Source organism: Pipistrellus kuhlii, unplaced genomic scaffold, assembly GCF_014108245.1.
Source record: "Pipistrellus kuhlii isolate mPipKuh1 unplaced genomic scaffold, mPipKuh1.p scaffold_m20_p_1, whole genome shotgun sequence".
NCBI lineage: Eukaryota > Metazoa > Chordata > Mammalia > Chiroptera > Vespertilionidae > Pipistrellus > Pipistrellus kuhlii.
This window is the reverse complement of record NW_023425404.1, coordinates 52,706,993-52,723,193: the sequence shown is the minus strand read 5'-3', so window position 1 is coordinate 52,723,193 and position 16,201 is coordinate 52,706,993. Positions and strand designations below refer to the sequence as shown.

Here is a 16,201-nt window from a genome sequence, read left to right as displayed (position 1 = left end):
TTTTGATTTTTTAAAATGTGATGGCTAGCCCTATCCAGTTTGGCTCAGTGGATAGAGCATCAGCCAATGGACTGAAGGATCCCAGGTTTGATTCCAGTCCAGGGCACATGCATAGGTTGTGGGCTCGATCCCTAGTAGAGGGTGTGCAGGAGGCAGCCAATCAGTGATATTCTCTCCTCATTGATGTTTCAATCTTTCTCTCCCTCTCCCTTCCTCTCAAAAGTCAATAAAAATATATTTTTTAAAAATGTGGTGGCTAAACAAAGATTTCTGCATTCCCAACAGCTTAAAGCCTCACTGATCTGAAATAAATCTGGACTTTTGCACTTGAGTTTTTAAAAGGGCCTATTGATAATAATAAAAGAATACCTTTAAGTTACTTTCCATTCTTCTATTGATAATAACAAAATAATACTTTAAAGTTACTTTCCATTCTTCACACAAAAAAGTACGAAATAGAGAAAAATTAGTTTCAATAGAAGAAATGCTATCCTTAACTCAGTTTGGCCAATGACAGTAATCTTGTAAGCGTCTTAACCATACTGTGCACACTCTTGCTGATAAATGCTCCAATAACTTACTACTATAACTGGAGTAAAATACAAATTCCTTGACATGGTGTACACAGGCCCCAAGCGATCAGGTTCTCTAACCTCATCTTCTACTACCCCCTTACTCACTGTCCTCCAGGTATAGGAGTTTTCATTCTCTCTCAAACATACTGAGTTGCTTTCTTTCTCAGAACTTTTGCAGTTATTCCTTCTGATTGAAATGCTCACATCTTAAACCTTCACGTAGTTCTCTCTGATCATTGAGAAATCGTTAAAATGTTACTTCTTTAAAGCCATATTTATTTGTTTGTTTGTTTACAGGCTTACTCACTGCCTCCCTCTATTAGAATGTAAGCTCCACAGGGCAGGAATCATGTCTATGAACCATAGTATCTGGCATATAGGATGCACTTAATCAACACTTGGTGAGTGAATAAATTATTCAAGGACAGATGAAAAGTAGATTAAATATCCCGATTACGATATGAGCCAGTGAGGGCAAGAATCTAAGATTAGAGGCCTGGTGCAACAAATTCATGCTCTTGGGAGACGGTCCCTCAGCATGGCCTGCACCCTCTGGCAGTCCAGGAGCCCTTGGGGATGTTCGACTGACAGCAGTTAGACATCCTTAGTGCTGCCACGGAGGTGGGAGAGACTCCCACCACCACGCCAGTACTCACCAGCCATGAGCCGGGCTTCTGGCTGAAATGAGCTCCCCTTTTGGGAGTGCAATGACCACCAGGCGGCAGCTCCTATGTTGAGCGCCTGCCCCCTGGTGGTCAGTGTGCATCATAGTAACTGGTCATTCTGCTGTTCAGTCTGTTTGCATATTAGCCTTTTATTATATAAGGATAGTGTTTGGTTGATTACCTCCCACCCACCCACCTACCCATGATAGGGGTAGGGGAGGAATACGGGAGGTTGGCCAGCCAGGGAGGGATCATAAGAGGGCTCCAGGTCATGTTTAGCCCATCTCGCTCAGTCCCAACTGGCCAGACCCCAGCAGCAAGCTAACCTACCAGTCAAAGCGTCTGCCCCCTGGTGGTCAGCGCACATCACAGCAAGCGATTGAACTCCCATTCTCCCGTTTAAACTCCCAAGGGGACACTTTGCATATTAGCTTCTTATAAACATAGATATTTGTACTCAACAATGTTTACTAAAACAAACTTCATTGTGTCTTCTAGATCCTTCTCTATAATCTCTTCAAAAAAGACGCATGTCTATAAAAAATTTCTGCCAATGTGCCAGAATGCATCAAAACCTTTGCCTTTTAGGAATGACAAGCCCTTCCCACCCAGAACAGGTAATCCAATTCCAACCAGCAGCTAGGTTTAAACAATGTGTCCATTTACACTTGAATGGCTATACCTTTTGATAGCCTAAGGGCAAATTTACATGTAAACAAGTTTGCTCTCAATTCCCAGGGCAGAAAAAAAACAAGGTTTAAAATTATTAGATTTTGCCGGGACCGGTTTGGCTCAGTGGATAGAGCGTCGGCTTGGGGACTGAGAGTCCCGGGTTCGATTCCGGTCAAGGGCATGTACCTTGGTTGCGGGCACATCCCCAGTAGGGGGTGTGCAAGAGGCAGCTGATCGATGACTCTCTCTCGTCGATGTTTCTAGCTCTCTATCTCTCTCCCTTCCTCTCTGTACAAAATCAATAAAATATATTAAAAAAAAAATAAATAAAATTATTAGATTTTAAAATTTATTCTTAGAAGTCTAAAAGTTTGTTAATTAAAAAAAAAAAAGGAGATTGAAAAACCTGATGAACAATAATAGCGGTTCATTGTAGTAGAGTCGGTGATATGGGAGGGGAGTGGTCTGACTGTTCTAGGGGAAAGGGAGGGAAGAAGAGACTGAACATAAACTGTGCACCTATGGGTGAGGACAATGGGGGGTGGGGAGGGGGCGGAGGGTGGGGTGGGAACCTGGTGGAGGGGGGAAGAAATGAGGAACCTTTGTAATAATATGAACAATAAAGATTGCTTAAAAAAAAAACCTTTCCCTTTTACTTGTTGTTAACAGGTTACTTGAATTCTAAACATTCTGTCTTCTCTTACCTTTAGCCACTTCCTGCTTTTCTTCAACTTAGAAAAATTATATAAATTCCCTTTGTCAGATTTTGATTCTGTGTAAAGAAACATAAAGAATAATAAAATGAAAGGATGACTACACCAAAAGAACTGAGAGTCCAAAGAGGAATCTCACACACCACACTGACCTGACTGTAGAACTCCATTCAATGAATACGTGTTTAACATTCCAGAACTGCTTGCTCCAGAAGTTTCACCGAGCAATGAATTTGGAGGTTCTTCCTTAACTTGTATTAAGGGATCCCCAGACTGGGGCAATAAAGGATTACTGTCATCCAGTCCATCTTCACTTTCATCACTAGAAATTAAAGAATGGTGAATCCACAATCAGGGCTGACCCAGCAAAATATTTTAATTTATGGTTAGTAGACTGAACATTTTTTAGAAAAAATTGATCATTTGAAAAAGTTGTTTTATTTGAAAGGAAATATATCAAACATGCTAAAAATCATGAAGTATTTTAACCCTAAAATCTACAGTGAAAATGGGAATCAGAAACATGACTAAATATCATAGTGGGAATATAAACGGACTAACATACCTGGAAATATTCCTGTTGAAGATGGCTGATGTCTGTCGCAGGAAATGGTCCAACCGGAGGGCCCTCTCCAGGTACTGAAGATAGAGGGGCTTTGCCAGCTCAGTGCAGCCGCCATCGTCCCCGGCACCCAACTCCGAGGCCATAGAACAAATCTGTCTTCATGCACAAGGGTCTCTGACTGCACGGCTATAGAATGGAGGTAAGTAGTGAAAAATGGAATACTATTATTGTCCCGTTATCATAACTGTTTTTTATAAAATGTCAAAAGAAATCTTGTCTATGGAAAGATCATTCATTATAAAGTTCATAATAGGCACTGCCTTCTAATGCAAAAGCAGAAGTTAAAAGGATGAGAACATCAAAATACAGAAAAAATTTCATGTCACAATGGAAATTCCCACTATCCTTCTTTGAAACAGTACCTTACAATTTACACCCATTTCTCTTTGCCCTACAATGAACAATTACTAACATTAATCCAAATCTATACCATAAGCTCACTGTTATATACTTCACATCACCTTCAACAGCTGCTCCCTTTTTTCATTTACATTTGTACATATGTGTGACGTATTCCATTTACAAGAGAATAGATATACTGGCAGAGTATTTTACATCCCTTGTAAACATGCCACGAAGTATAAGATTTAGAAATGATTTAGAGAACTGGAACAAAAAGAATAAAAGTGAGGACACTTTAAGTTGTTAAAGACAATGTTAGAGACAGAATATCTTCATTAGGGAAACAATCAGTGTAATAATTTTCCATCTTTAAAAAATTAAGAGGTTGAGCCAGGATTAAACAATGAGATAATATAGAGCAATTAGATTATCCTCTGATTTACAATGAGCACTCAATAAATGGTAAATGTTTTTAAAAATAAAAATAAATAAAAGTACATGATCTATGCATAAACCATTGTCATAGACAATAATGTGGTGAAGGTCTGAGGGGGCAGGGGTAGGTTGGTGGGAATCAATGGGGGAAAAAAGGCAACATCTGTAATACTTTCAGCAATAATAAACTTAAAAATAAATTTCATTATCCACAAACTAAGGTATATGCTTTCAAAGAAACCTTATTATCTTTTTAAAATATATATTTTAATTGATTTCAGAGAGGAAAACGGAGAAATAGAAACATCAGTAATGAGAGAGAATCATCCATCAGCTGCCTTCTGCATGCCCCCAGGAGGTCACAGTTCAATTCCTGGCCAGGGCACATGCCCGGGTTGTGGGCTTGATCCCCAGTAGGGGGCATGCAGGAGACAGCCCATGGATGATTCTCTCTCATCACTGATGTTTCTCTCTCTCTCTTACTCACCCTTCCTCTATGAAATCAATTAATATATATATATTTAAAAAGAACACCTTTCTCAAATTATTCCAAAAAATTCAAAAGGAGGATAGACTTCCAAGATCTCTTTTTTTTTTTTAAATATATTTTAATGATTTTTTAATAGAGAGGAAGGAAGACAAAGAGTCAGAAACATCTGCCTTCTGCACGCCCCCTATTGGGGACTGAGCCCGCAAGTCGGGTATGTACCCTGATCAGGAATTAAACCGTGACCTCCTCGTTCATAAATTGATACTCAATCATTGAGCAATACCTAATATCCTTTTAGTTTTTTATTTTATTTTTGTGTCCCTTTTGTGGAATACTTAAGAATAATTTTTAAAAAACAAATTATTGCACTAGCTGGTTTGGTTCAGTAGATAGTCAACTTGCAGACTGAAAGGTACTGGGTTCAATTCTGGTCAAGGGCACATGCCCAGGTTGTGGGCTCAGTCCCAGTGGGAGGTGTGCATTGATGTTTCTATCTCTATATATATTTAAAGATATATTTTTTAAAAATATATTCTATTGATGTTTTACAGAGAGGAAGGGAGAGAGAGAGAGAGTTAGAAACACTGATGAGAGAGAAACATCAATCAACTACCTCCTGCACACCCCCTACTGGGGATGTGCCTGCAACCAAGTTAGTTGCCCTTGACCGGAATCAAACCTGGGACCCTTCAATCCACAGGCCAATGCTCTATCCACCAAGCCAAACTGGCTAGGGCCCAAGATCTTTTATGAGGTCAGCATTATCCTAATTCAAAAACCAGATAAAAATACTACAAAGAAAGAAAACTATATAGCCAATATCCCCGAGGAACACAGATGCTAAAATCCTAAACAAAATATTAGCAAACCAGATCTAGAAATACATTAAAAGGATTATACACCATACCTAGTAGAATTTATTCTGGGCATGCAAGATTGGTATATATTCATAATCAATAAATATAATACATCACATAAACAAAATGAAGGACAAAAATCACATGATCCTATCATTAGATGCAGGGGAAAAAATTGATAAAATCCAGCAACCATTTTGATAAAAACTCTTAGCAAAGTGATAATAGAGAGAATATACCCTCAATATAATGAAGGCCATCACCGATGACAAATCCAAAGCCTAGGTCATACTCAATGGGCAAAATCTAAAAGCATTTCCCTTAAGATCAGGAACAAGACAGAGGTGTCCACTTTCACCACTCTTATTCAACACAGCACTGGAAGTATTAGCTACAGCAGTCAGGTAAGAAGAAATAAAAGGCACCCAAATTTGAAAGAAGTAAAACTGTCATTGTTTGCAGATGACATAACATTATACATAGAAAACCCTAAAGAGTCCACTAAAAAACTGTAGATCTAATAAAAGAATTTGGCAAGTAGCAGGATACAAAACTAATATTCAGAAATCGGTGGCTTTTTTGAGGATTAAAATAATAAAAATTTTTATTTTAAAAGTTAACAATTTATATATCCTTATAAAAGAAGTGGTAACATTTTATCAATGTAAAACATCACAGAATTCAAATCATAGTTCACATCTTCAAGATTCAAGTGTTGTATTTCATTAAGTAAAATGCGGTCAGTTTTAAGATAAAAATTCTTCCTCTGGCCGAAACCGGTTTGGCTCAATGGACAGAGCGTCGGCTTGGGGACTGAAAGGTCCCGGGTTCGATTCTGGTCAAGGGCATGTACCTTGGTTGCGGGCACATCCCCAGTAAGGGGTGTGCAAGAGGCAGCTGATCGATGACTCTCTCTCATCGATGTTTCTATTGTAACTCTCTCTCTCTCTCCCTTTCTCTCTGTACAAAATCAATAAAATATATATATATATATATATATATATATATATATATATATTTTTTTTTTTAAATTCCTCCTCTGGATACCCTGTTCTCAATCAAGTCTTTCTTTATCACCATCATCTCACACAGTACGATAGCTGGCTACAGTGGTGATTCCACAGTGGTTGTTCCGGTCTTTGGCCTTTATGTAGCCATTCTTGCCCCAAGCTTTACCCCAGCTATTCTTGACAAACCAGTATTTATTGTTACTTGGTTGCCTTCCATCAGTGCCGCTCATAATAAATGCCATCTTCATGAACCAGGAGCTAAGATGGCTTGCATCTATAGCATCAGAGATGGGCCCCACAGTTGGCACTGCCTTCATGAGGGCACTCTCCTGCTCAGGGAAGTCCACGAAGTCAGTCAGTGGCAACAGAATCCTCAGGCCTGTATTTACAGATTCCAACCTTTGCATGATATGAATAGGACTCCTCTGAGTCCAGCCCTCCATTGGATTTAACATAGTGGAAGACATTATCCATTAGGCCACCATTGCAGCCCTCATTGCCTTGAGCCTGAGAGCAGTCCACAAGGTTCTGCTCACTCAATAAGATACATTAAAAGGATTATACACCATATCTAATAGAACTTATTCTGGAGATGCAAGATTGATATAATATTCACAAATCAATAAATATAATATATCACATAAACAAAATGAAGGACAAAAATCACATGATCATATCTTTAAATGCAGAAAAAACAATTGATAAAATCCAGTTTTCCAAATTATCTGTCCTTCAAGGGCATTAGTTGCACTAACTGCCCAATAAGAACCACAGTGACCCTCGTTCTTCATGGCAGTTACATAGTCTTCTTCTCTCCAATCTACATTTGGGAGGATTCTCCTTTTCTTGTGCTTCTGGTTTTGATGACCATTTATCACCTACATGAATTCTTTGTTGGTCATGTCACCAAAATATTCATTGCCAAGGTGAAGCTCTTTCTCCCTCGGCTGTATTCCTGGTTGAGTAGGTCAATCATTTTCATATTCTTCCCCCACACTGCTGTCCTTCATCCTTCTTCATTCGAGCCAGGTAGCTTACTGTGTGTTGCCTTCCATCGGTGCCATTGTGCCTCTAAACTTCCACCAACTTTTGGAGAAGCTGAAGCTATTCCTAAGTAAAAGGCAATCAAGAAGAATGAAGGATATCATTTTTTACATCCTCGAGGGTCTCATTTTTCATATCCTCTTTGTGAGCGCAGCAGAGCAGGCACAGTCAACACATACTGGTCCAAGATCTCCCATCAGTGGCATTTTTATACACCAATAATGAAATATCAGAAAGATATTAAGAAAACAATAGATGGTTTGGCTCAGTGGATAGAGCGTCAGCCTGTGAACTAAAGGGTCCCAGGTTCGATTCTAGTTAAGGGCACATGCCTAGGTTGCGGGCTTGATCCCCAGTGAGGGACGTGCAGGAGGCAGGCAATCAATGATTCCCTCTCATCATGGAAGTTTTTATCTCTCTTCCCTTCTCCATACCTCTCTAAAATCAAAAAAGATATTTTTTTAAAGAAAACAATCAATTTACTACTGCAACAACAACAACAAAAAGGTAGGTAGGAATAAATTTAACCAAGGAGATAAAAGACATATACTCGGAAAATTATAAGACACTGAAGAAAGAAATTGAAAAAGATACAAATAAATGGAAACATACACTGTGCTCCTTTATAGGAAGAATTAACATCATTAAAATGTCCATAATACCCTAAGCAATCTATAATTCAATGCAATCCCTATCAAAATACCAATAGTATTTTTCACAGAACCAGATAAATAATCCTAAAATTTAGATGGAACCACAAAAGATGGCAAATAATATTGGGTCTAGTAATAATTAATGCATTGACCAAATTTTTTGCATCACAATCACAAGAATTTTACAACAGAGGGATTAAAATGCTTCCTGAGCGTTGGGCACAAGTAGTAGAAAACAATGGCAACTATATTGTTGATTACATTTTGTTGTATTGTTTAAATAAATTCGATTTAAAAAAAGTATTAGAAAACGACATTAATTATTACTAGACCTAATAGCAACAGCAATCTTGAGAAAGAACAAAATTGGAGGTATCATGAGACCTGATTGATATCAAATTATACTACAAGGCTCTAGTAATCGAAATAGCATGGTAACAGTTTTAAAAACAGACACATAGATGAACAGAACAGAACAGAGAGCCCAGAAATAAATCCATTGCCTATATGGTCAATTAATATTTGACAAAGGAGGCAAGAACATACAATGGAGTAAAGACAGTTTCTTTAATAAATGGTGCTGGAAAACTGAATAGATACAGGCAAAAAAATCAAACTAGACCACCAACTTACACCATACACAAGAATAAACTCAAAATGGGTTAAAGACTTAAATATAAGTCACACAAGACTATAAAAATCCTAAGAAGAAAACAGGCAGTAAAATTTCAGGGATTTCTTGTAGCAATATTTAATTCAGGAAAGGATGACTATGTGTGATTGTTACACCAGGATAAATGTTATATGAGAAATTTGTAGCTCCTACTAATGGTGTTATTTACAAATATTTATATCTTTATTTCTCCACAGGCAAGAGAAACAAAGGAAAAAAACAAATGGAACTAAACTAAAAAGCTTTTGCGCAGCCCTGACCAGTTTGGTTCAGTGGATAGAGCGTCGGCCTCGGACTTAAGGGACCCGGGTCCAATTCCAGTCAAGGGCATGCACCTTGGTTGCGGGCACATATTCAGCGGGGAGTGAGCAGGAGACAGGTGATTGATGTTTCTCCCTCATTGATGTTTCTGACTCTCTATCCCTCTCCCTTCCTCTCTGCTAAAAAATCAATATTTTTTTTTAAAAGAGCTTTTGCACAGCAAAAAAAAACAAACATCAGCAAGATAAAAAGGGAACCCATTGACTATAACATATTTGCCAATGATAATTCTGACAAGGGGTTAATTTCCAAAATATATAAAGAATTATAAAACTCAACATCAAGAAGACAAACAACCCAATTTAGAATTGGGCAAAGGACCTAAATAGAAACTTCTCCAGAGAACATACAGATGGCCAAGAGATATATGAAAAAAATGCTCAATGTGACTAATCATCTGAGAGATGCAAATTAAAACCAGAATGAGATATCACCTTCCACCTGTCAGAATGACTATCACTAATAAACAAACAAGTGCTAGTGAAGATGTGGAGAAAAGGGAACCTTCATGCAATGCTGGTGGAAATGAAGACTGGAGCAGCCACTGTGGAAAACAAGTACTGGTATGTAGTTTCCTCAAAAAATGAAAAATGGAATTGCCGTTTGACTTCTGGGAATATATCCAAAGAAACCCAAAATATTGATTGGAAAGAATATGTGCATCCCCCCTATGTTCACTGCAGTGTTAGTTACGGCTAGAGGCCTGTGCACCGGTGGGGTCCCTCAGCCTGGCCTGAGCCCTCTTGCAATCCAGGACCCCACGGGGGATGTCAGACTGCGGGTTTGGGCCCAATCCCTGAAGGCCATTCCGAGGGACCCCACTGGTGCACAAATCCATGCACCAGGCCTTTAGTATGCATATAAGATCTTTGTTAATCTCTTGCCACCCTCCTCCCTCCCCCCTTCCAAGATACATCAGTCTGTCCTATGTTTCCAAGCCTATGCATTGAGCATCTGGCCCCTGATGGTCAGTATAGATCACAGTACCAAATGGTCCAACGATCACTTAGGCTTTATATAGACAGATAGCCAAGATCTGGAAAGAGCGCCAATGCCCAACAGTAGATGAGTAGATAAAAAAAGCTGTGGTACAGGAAATCTTAACTTTTGCAACAGCATGGATGGACCTAGAGATTATAATGCTAAGTGAAATAAGCCAGTCAAAGACAAAAACCATATGATATTATCTCGCTTATATTTGGAATCTAATGAACAAAATAAACTGACAAGTAAGTAGAAACAGAGGTATGCATACACAAAACAGACTGACAGCTACCAGAGGGGATTAGAGTCGGGACTGGGACTCTACATCACATAGACACGGACAATTGTGTGGTATTAACCGGAGGGAAAGGGGGATGTAGGTAGGTGGAGGTGGACAAAGGGGGAGGGAAATGGGGACAGAAAAAGACTTTTCTTGTTTTCAATTCTTTGTTTAAAGTATTACCTATGTCTCTTTTTTCACCCACTGACCTCTCCCAGCCACTTCCACCCCAGCACATGCCCTCACCCCTCTACTGTCTGTGACCATGGGTTATGCTTATATGCATGCATACGAGTCCTTTGGTTTGTGCACATGATGTTTTATTCAGTTGTACACTTGAAACTTGTATGATTATGCAAACCAATATCACCCCAATAAATTCAATTTAAAAAAATAAGTACACGCAAAGTCGCTTAAGAGATGTAGAAAGTGCCAGGAGAGTTCAAGAAAAGATGATTATGTATGTGTTACACCATAATATATGTAATTAAAAATTTTGTAACTCCTACTGATTGCATTACTTACAAATACATATTTTAAAATTTTTTAAATTTTTTTATTGATATTTAGAGAGGAAGGGAGAGGAATATAAAGATAGAAATATTGATGAGAAACATCATTGATCGGCTGTCTCCTGCACAACTCCCTACCAGAGATCAACCCCACAACCTGGGGCCTGTGCCTTGCCCAGGAATTGAACCATGACCTCCTGGTTCATAGGTCAATGCTCAGTCACTGAGTTCCATTAGCAGGGCACAATATTTTACATCTTTTGATGAGAAAAACTACAGGTTAGGCTGCTAGGTATGTATGACCAAAAGAATAATAAATGAAAAGCCAGATGAATATAATAATACAAAATTTAAAGCTTCCAACTTCCCACTAAGAAATACCCAATCCAAATGGCTCCACTGGTGAATTTTACCAAACATTTAAAGTAGAATTAGCCGAAACCGGTTTGGCTCAGTGGATAGAGCGTCAGCCTGCTGACTGAAAGGTCCCAGGTTCAATTCCAGTCAAGGGCATGTACCTTGCTTGAGGTACATCCCCAGTAGGGGGTGTGCAAGAGGCAGCTGATCGATGTTTCTCTCATCGATGTTTCTAACTCTCTATCTCTCCCTTTCTCTCTGTAAAAAATCAATAAAATATATATTTTTTAAAGAAACTGCTTAAAAATAAAGTAGAATTAGTACCAATCAATCACAAATTCTTCCAAATAACTGAAGAGAAAAGAACACTTGCCACATCATTCTATGACTCTGGTAATACTCTCATTCCGAAACCAGACAAAGATATCACAATAAAACTATAAACTAATATCCCTTATAATATAGACTTTTTAAATCCTCAACAAAATATTAACAGTTGAATCCAGCAACATGTAAAAAGGAATATACACTGAGTATATCACCAAGTAGAATTTATAATACAAATGCAAAGCTGGATTATATCAATCAATATACTACACCACATTAACATAACGGAGGATAAAACCCATTTAATTATTTCAAGTCTCAAAAGATGATTTGACAAAATCCAATACCATTTCAAAATAAAAACACTCAAAGAACAAAAGGAATTCCTTCAACCTATTAGAGCATCTATGAAAAATTCACAGCTAACATCATGGTCAAAGACAGAATGCTATCCCTCTTAAGATCAGAAACAAGACAGGTTCACTTTTACAACTTCTATTCAAAATTGTACCAAAGTTCTAGTCAGGGCAAAAAAGAAAAAGAAAAAAAACATAAATGTCATCCAGATCGGAAAAAATAAAACTATAGTAATAGATGACATGATCTTATATACAATCCTAAAAATGCACTAAAAATGAACAAGTTCAGTAATCCTTTAGGGTACAAGGTAAATATGCAAAAATCAATTGTTTCTATATACTAGCAATAAAAATGAAATTAAAAACAACCCATTAATATTAGGATCAAAAAGAAGAAAATACATGGTAATAAATTGACCAAAGACTTATATATACTGAAAACAGTAAGACAATTAAATAAATAAAAGGACATTCTATGACTCATTAGTATCAAAATCCAAGCTGGCCCTGGCCAGTGTTGCTCATTGGTTGGATCATCAGCATGCACACTGAAGGGTCTCAGGTTTGATTTCCAGTCAAGGGCATGTATTTGGGGTGCAAGTTAAATGCCCGGCTCTGGTTGGGGAGCATACAGGAGGCAACTAATCAGTGTATGTGTGTGTGTGTGTGTGTGTGTGTGTGTGTGTGTGTGTGTCTGTCCCCACCTCCCTCCCTTCCTCTCTCCCTTCCACTCTCTCTAAAAATCAATGAAAATGATATTATCAGGTGAAGATTAACTACAACAACAAAATCCAAGCTGGCTTTTTTATTCTTCCAGAAATAAGCAATCTGATCCTAAAATTCACATGGAAATGGTGCAAGAAACCTAGGAAAACCAAAACAATGTTAAAAATGAAGAACAGCCGGGACCGGTTTGGCTCAGTGGATAGAGCGTCGGCCTGCGGACTGAAAGGCCCCAGGTTCGATTCCGGTCAAGGGCATGTACCTTGGTTGCGGGCACATCCCCAGTAGGGGGTGTGCAAGAGGCAGCTGGTCAATGTTTCTCTCTCATCAACGTTTCTAACTCTCTGTCCCTCTCAATTCCTCTCTGTGTAAAATCAATAAAATATATTTTTTTTTAAAAATGAAGAACAAAGTTGGAGGACTCAGACTTATGATTTAGGATGTGTGGCACTGAAATAAGGCTAGATACTAGATAAATTAATGAAACAGAGTTCAGAATCTAGAAACACATTTATAGTTAAATGATTTTCAAACAAGGGTGTCAAAATAATTCAATGGGGAAAAGAAAGAACATAATAACAAATGGTGATGTGACAACTGGATAGTCATATGCAAAAGAACAAAGTTGGACCTCTTCCTTACACTGTACACTAAAATTAATTCAAGAGATCACAGATCTAAATTTTTAGAGCTAAAACTATAAAACTCTTAAAAGAAAACAAAGTGATTATAAATATTCATGACTCTGGATCCGATAATGATTTCTTATATATCATACCAAAAGTAAAAGCAACAACAAAAAATAGACAAATAGGGCTTCATCAAAATTTACTTTAGTGCTGAAAATGATATCAAGAAACTGAAAAGAAAAAAAAAGAAACTTAAACCCCACAAATGGGAGAAAATATTTGCAAATCATGTATCTGATATGTGACTAATAACCAGAATATATTTTTTTAAAACTCAATAATAAAAAGACAAGTAATCCAATTTTAAAATGGACAAAGGTTGTGAATAGACATTTCTCCAAAGATATACCAATAGCTAATAAGTACATGAAAAGGTGCTGGCTCAGTTGGCCCTACAGTCCCAGGGCAAGGGTACATATTTCACCTAGGTTGCAGGCCTGGCCCAGCCCCATCCCTATCAATAAGAGACTCGAGACCCAGTACTAGGACAGCTTGCCTTGCTTTTCAGGTTGACCTCCCTGGGCCCTTGCATGCCGATACAAATAGTAGCCATCTGCAGGTTGCTCAGTAGATCCTGCTGGGCGACCCCAGGCATTGGCTAGCTTTGCACCTCCCAGGAGGCCGGCCCCCAAGGGCAGTGTACCCAGAGACAGCTTCAGACCAGACCAGATGACGATTTTAGACATTCACAGCGACACACTCAAGGAAAAACTCAGTGAGCACCAAAGCCCCACTGAAGCAAGTCCTGCTCCACAGGGCTCTCTCCTGCACAGCAGCTCTTCCACTATAGTTGCAGCTGGTCCTCAGCCAGTTGTCCTGGGTGTTAACTCCTCCCAGTCATGCCAACAGCAATCAAAGCTCAATTACAACAAGACTGCACATAGCCCCACCCAGGAGTGCATCCCAGAGGGGCCAGCTCAGGAGACTGGGCAGGCTGAGCCACTGGGCCATACAGAACACCCACTACACACGGCCACTGTAACAATTCCATAGACATAGCAGCTCTACCTAATACATAGAAACAGACACAGCGCCGAAACCGGTTTGGCTCAGTGGTAGAGCGTCAGTCTGCGGACTGAAAGGTCCCAGCTTCGATTCCGGTCAAGGACATGTACCTGGGTTGTGGGCACACCCTCAATGGGGGTTGTGCAAGAGGCAGCTGGTAGATGTTTCTCTCTCATCCACGTTTCTAGCTCTCTATCTCTCTCCCTTCCTCTCTGTAAAAAAATCAATAAAATATATTTTTAAAAAAAAAGAAACAAACAAACAAACAAACACAGAGAACATGCAGAGACAAAGAAACATGCCACAAATGAAATAGGAGAAATCTCCAGAGAGAAATAAATGAAATGGAAGCTGGCAAATTACTGGATACATAGTTCCAAACAATGGTTATAAGGTTGCTCAAGGATCTAAATGAAGCTTCAAGGGCTTAGTGAGACTTTGAAGGATCTCAGTGAGAATGTCAAAACATGAGAAAGAACCAGTTAGAAATTAAGCATACAGCCCTAGCGGGTTTGGCTCAGTGGATAGAGCGTCAACCTGCAGACTGAAGAGTCCCAGGTTCGATTCCAGTCAAGGGCATGTACCTTGGCAGTTGATCGATGTTTCTCTCTCATCAATGTTTCTAGCTCTCTATCTCTCTCCCTTCCTCTTTGTAAAAAATCAATAAAATATATTTTAAAAACAAAAGAAATTAAGCATACACTAACTGAAATAAAGAATAATTTACAGCCGAAACCAGTTTGGCTCAGTGGATAAGAGCGTCTGCCTGCAGACTGAAAGGTCCTGGGTTCGATTCCCATCAGGGGTGGGTACCTTGGTTGCGAGCACATCCCCAGTGGGAGGTGTGCAAGAGGCAGCTGACAGATGATACTCTCTCATTGATGTTTCTAACTCTCTACCTCTCCCTTCCTCTCTGTACAAAATCAATAAAATATATTTTTTTTAAAAAAAGAAGACAGTGCAAGGAGCCTCTGGGACATCTTCAAGCATACCAACATTTGCATTACTGAGTTACCAGAAGGAAAAGAGAGCAAGATATTGAAAATATATTTGAAGAAATAATGACAGAAAACTTCCCCTGATGAAAGAAATAGACTTACAAGTCCAGGAAGTACAGAGAGTCCCAAACAAGAGGAACCCAAAGAGGTCCACACCAAGACACATCATAATTATAATGCCAAAGATTAAAGACAAAGAGAAAATCTTAAAAGCAACAAGAGAAAAGCAGTTAAGATACCTATATGGCAGTGCCCATGACTATTAGCTAATTTCCCAACAGAAACTTTGCAGGCCAGAAGGGAATGGCAAGAAATATACAAAGTGATGAATAGCAAGAACCTACAACCAAAATTACTCTATCCAGCAAAGCTATCATTTAGAATTAAAGGTCAGATAAAGAGCTTTACAGACAAGGAAAAGCTAAAGGAGTTCATCACCACCAACCAGTATTTCATGAACTGTTGAAGGGAGAAGGAGAAGGATAAAGAGGAGGCGGCGGAAGAGGAGGATAAGGAGGAGGAGGAGAATGGTAAAGGGAGGGGGAAAGGAAGGGAGGGGGGAGAAGGGGAAGGAAGAGAAGGGAAAAGGAGAAGGAGGTAGATAAGGAAGAAGAGGAGGAGAAAGAGAAGTAGGAGGAGGAGGAGGAGGAGGAAGAGGAGGAGGAGATGATACTATTCTCTTCACTAATCAGTCTACATAGTCAATTTGAACAACACAGATATGTTTATATCAGACTAGGTGCTCAATAAATACTTAAATTAGATTTTTTTCCTCTATTCAAGAAGTTTGGGGGGCCGAAACCGGTTTGGCTCAATGGATAGAGCATCGGCTTGGGGACTGAAGGGTCCCGGGTTCGATTCCAGTCAAGGGCATGTACCTTGGTTGCGGGCA

General features: G+C 39.0%; 1 protein-coding gene and 1 pseudogene across 3 annotated transcripts in view; both read right to left on the bottom strand.

Annotated features, from left to right (window-relative positions):
• The window catches only part of INO80 (INO80 complex ATPase subunit), a 144,506-nt gene that overhangs the window by 117,789 nt on the left and 10,516 nt on the right, over positions 1-16,201 (bottom strand). For all 3 annotated transcript variants that reach the window (XM_036445403.2, XM_036445393.2, XM_036445386.2), the window contains exons 2-4: positions 3,191-3,376; positions 2,778-2,947; positions 2,617-2,684 (exon numbers count right to left, since the gene is read on the bottom strand). In XM_036445403.2, the coding sequence (XP_036301296.1) occupies positions 2,617-2,684; positions 2,778-2,947; positions 3,191-3,333 (381 nt within the window). In that variant the 5' untranslated portion in view covers positions 3,334-3,376. The remainder of the gene's footprint in view (positions 1-2,616; positions 2,685-2,777; positions 2,948-3,190; positions 3,377-16,201) is intronic.
• Positions 6,410-7,521, bottom strand: LOC118723389 (annotated as a pseudogene).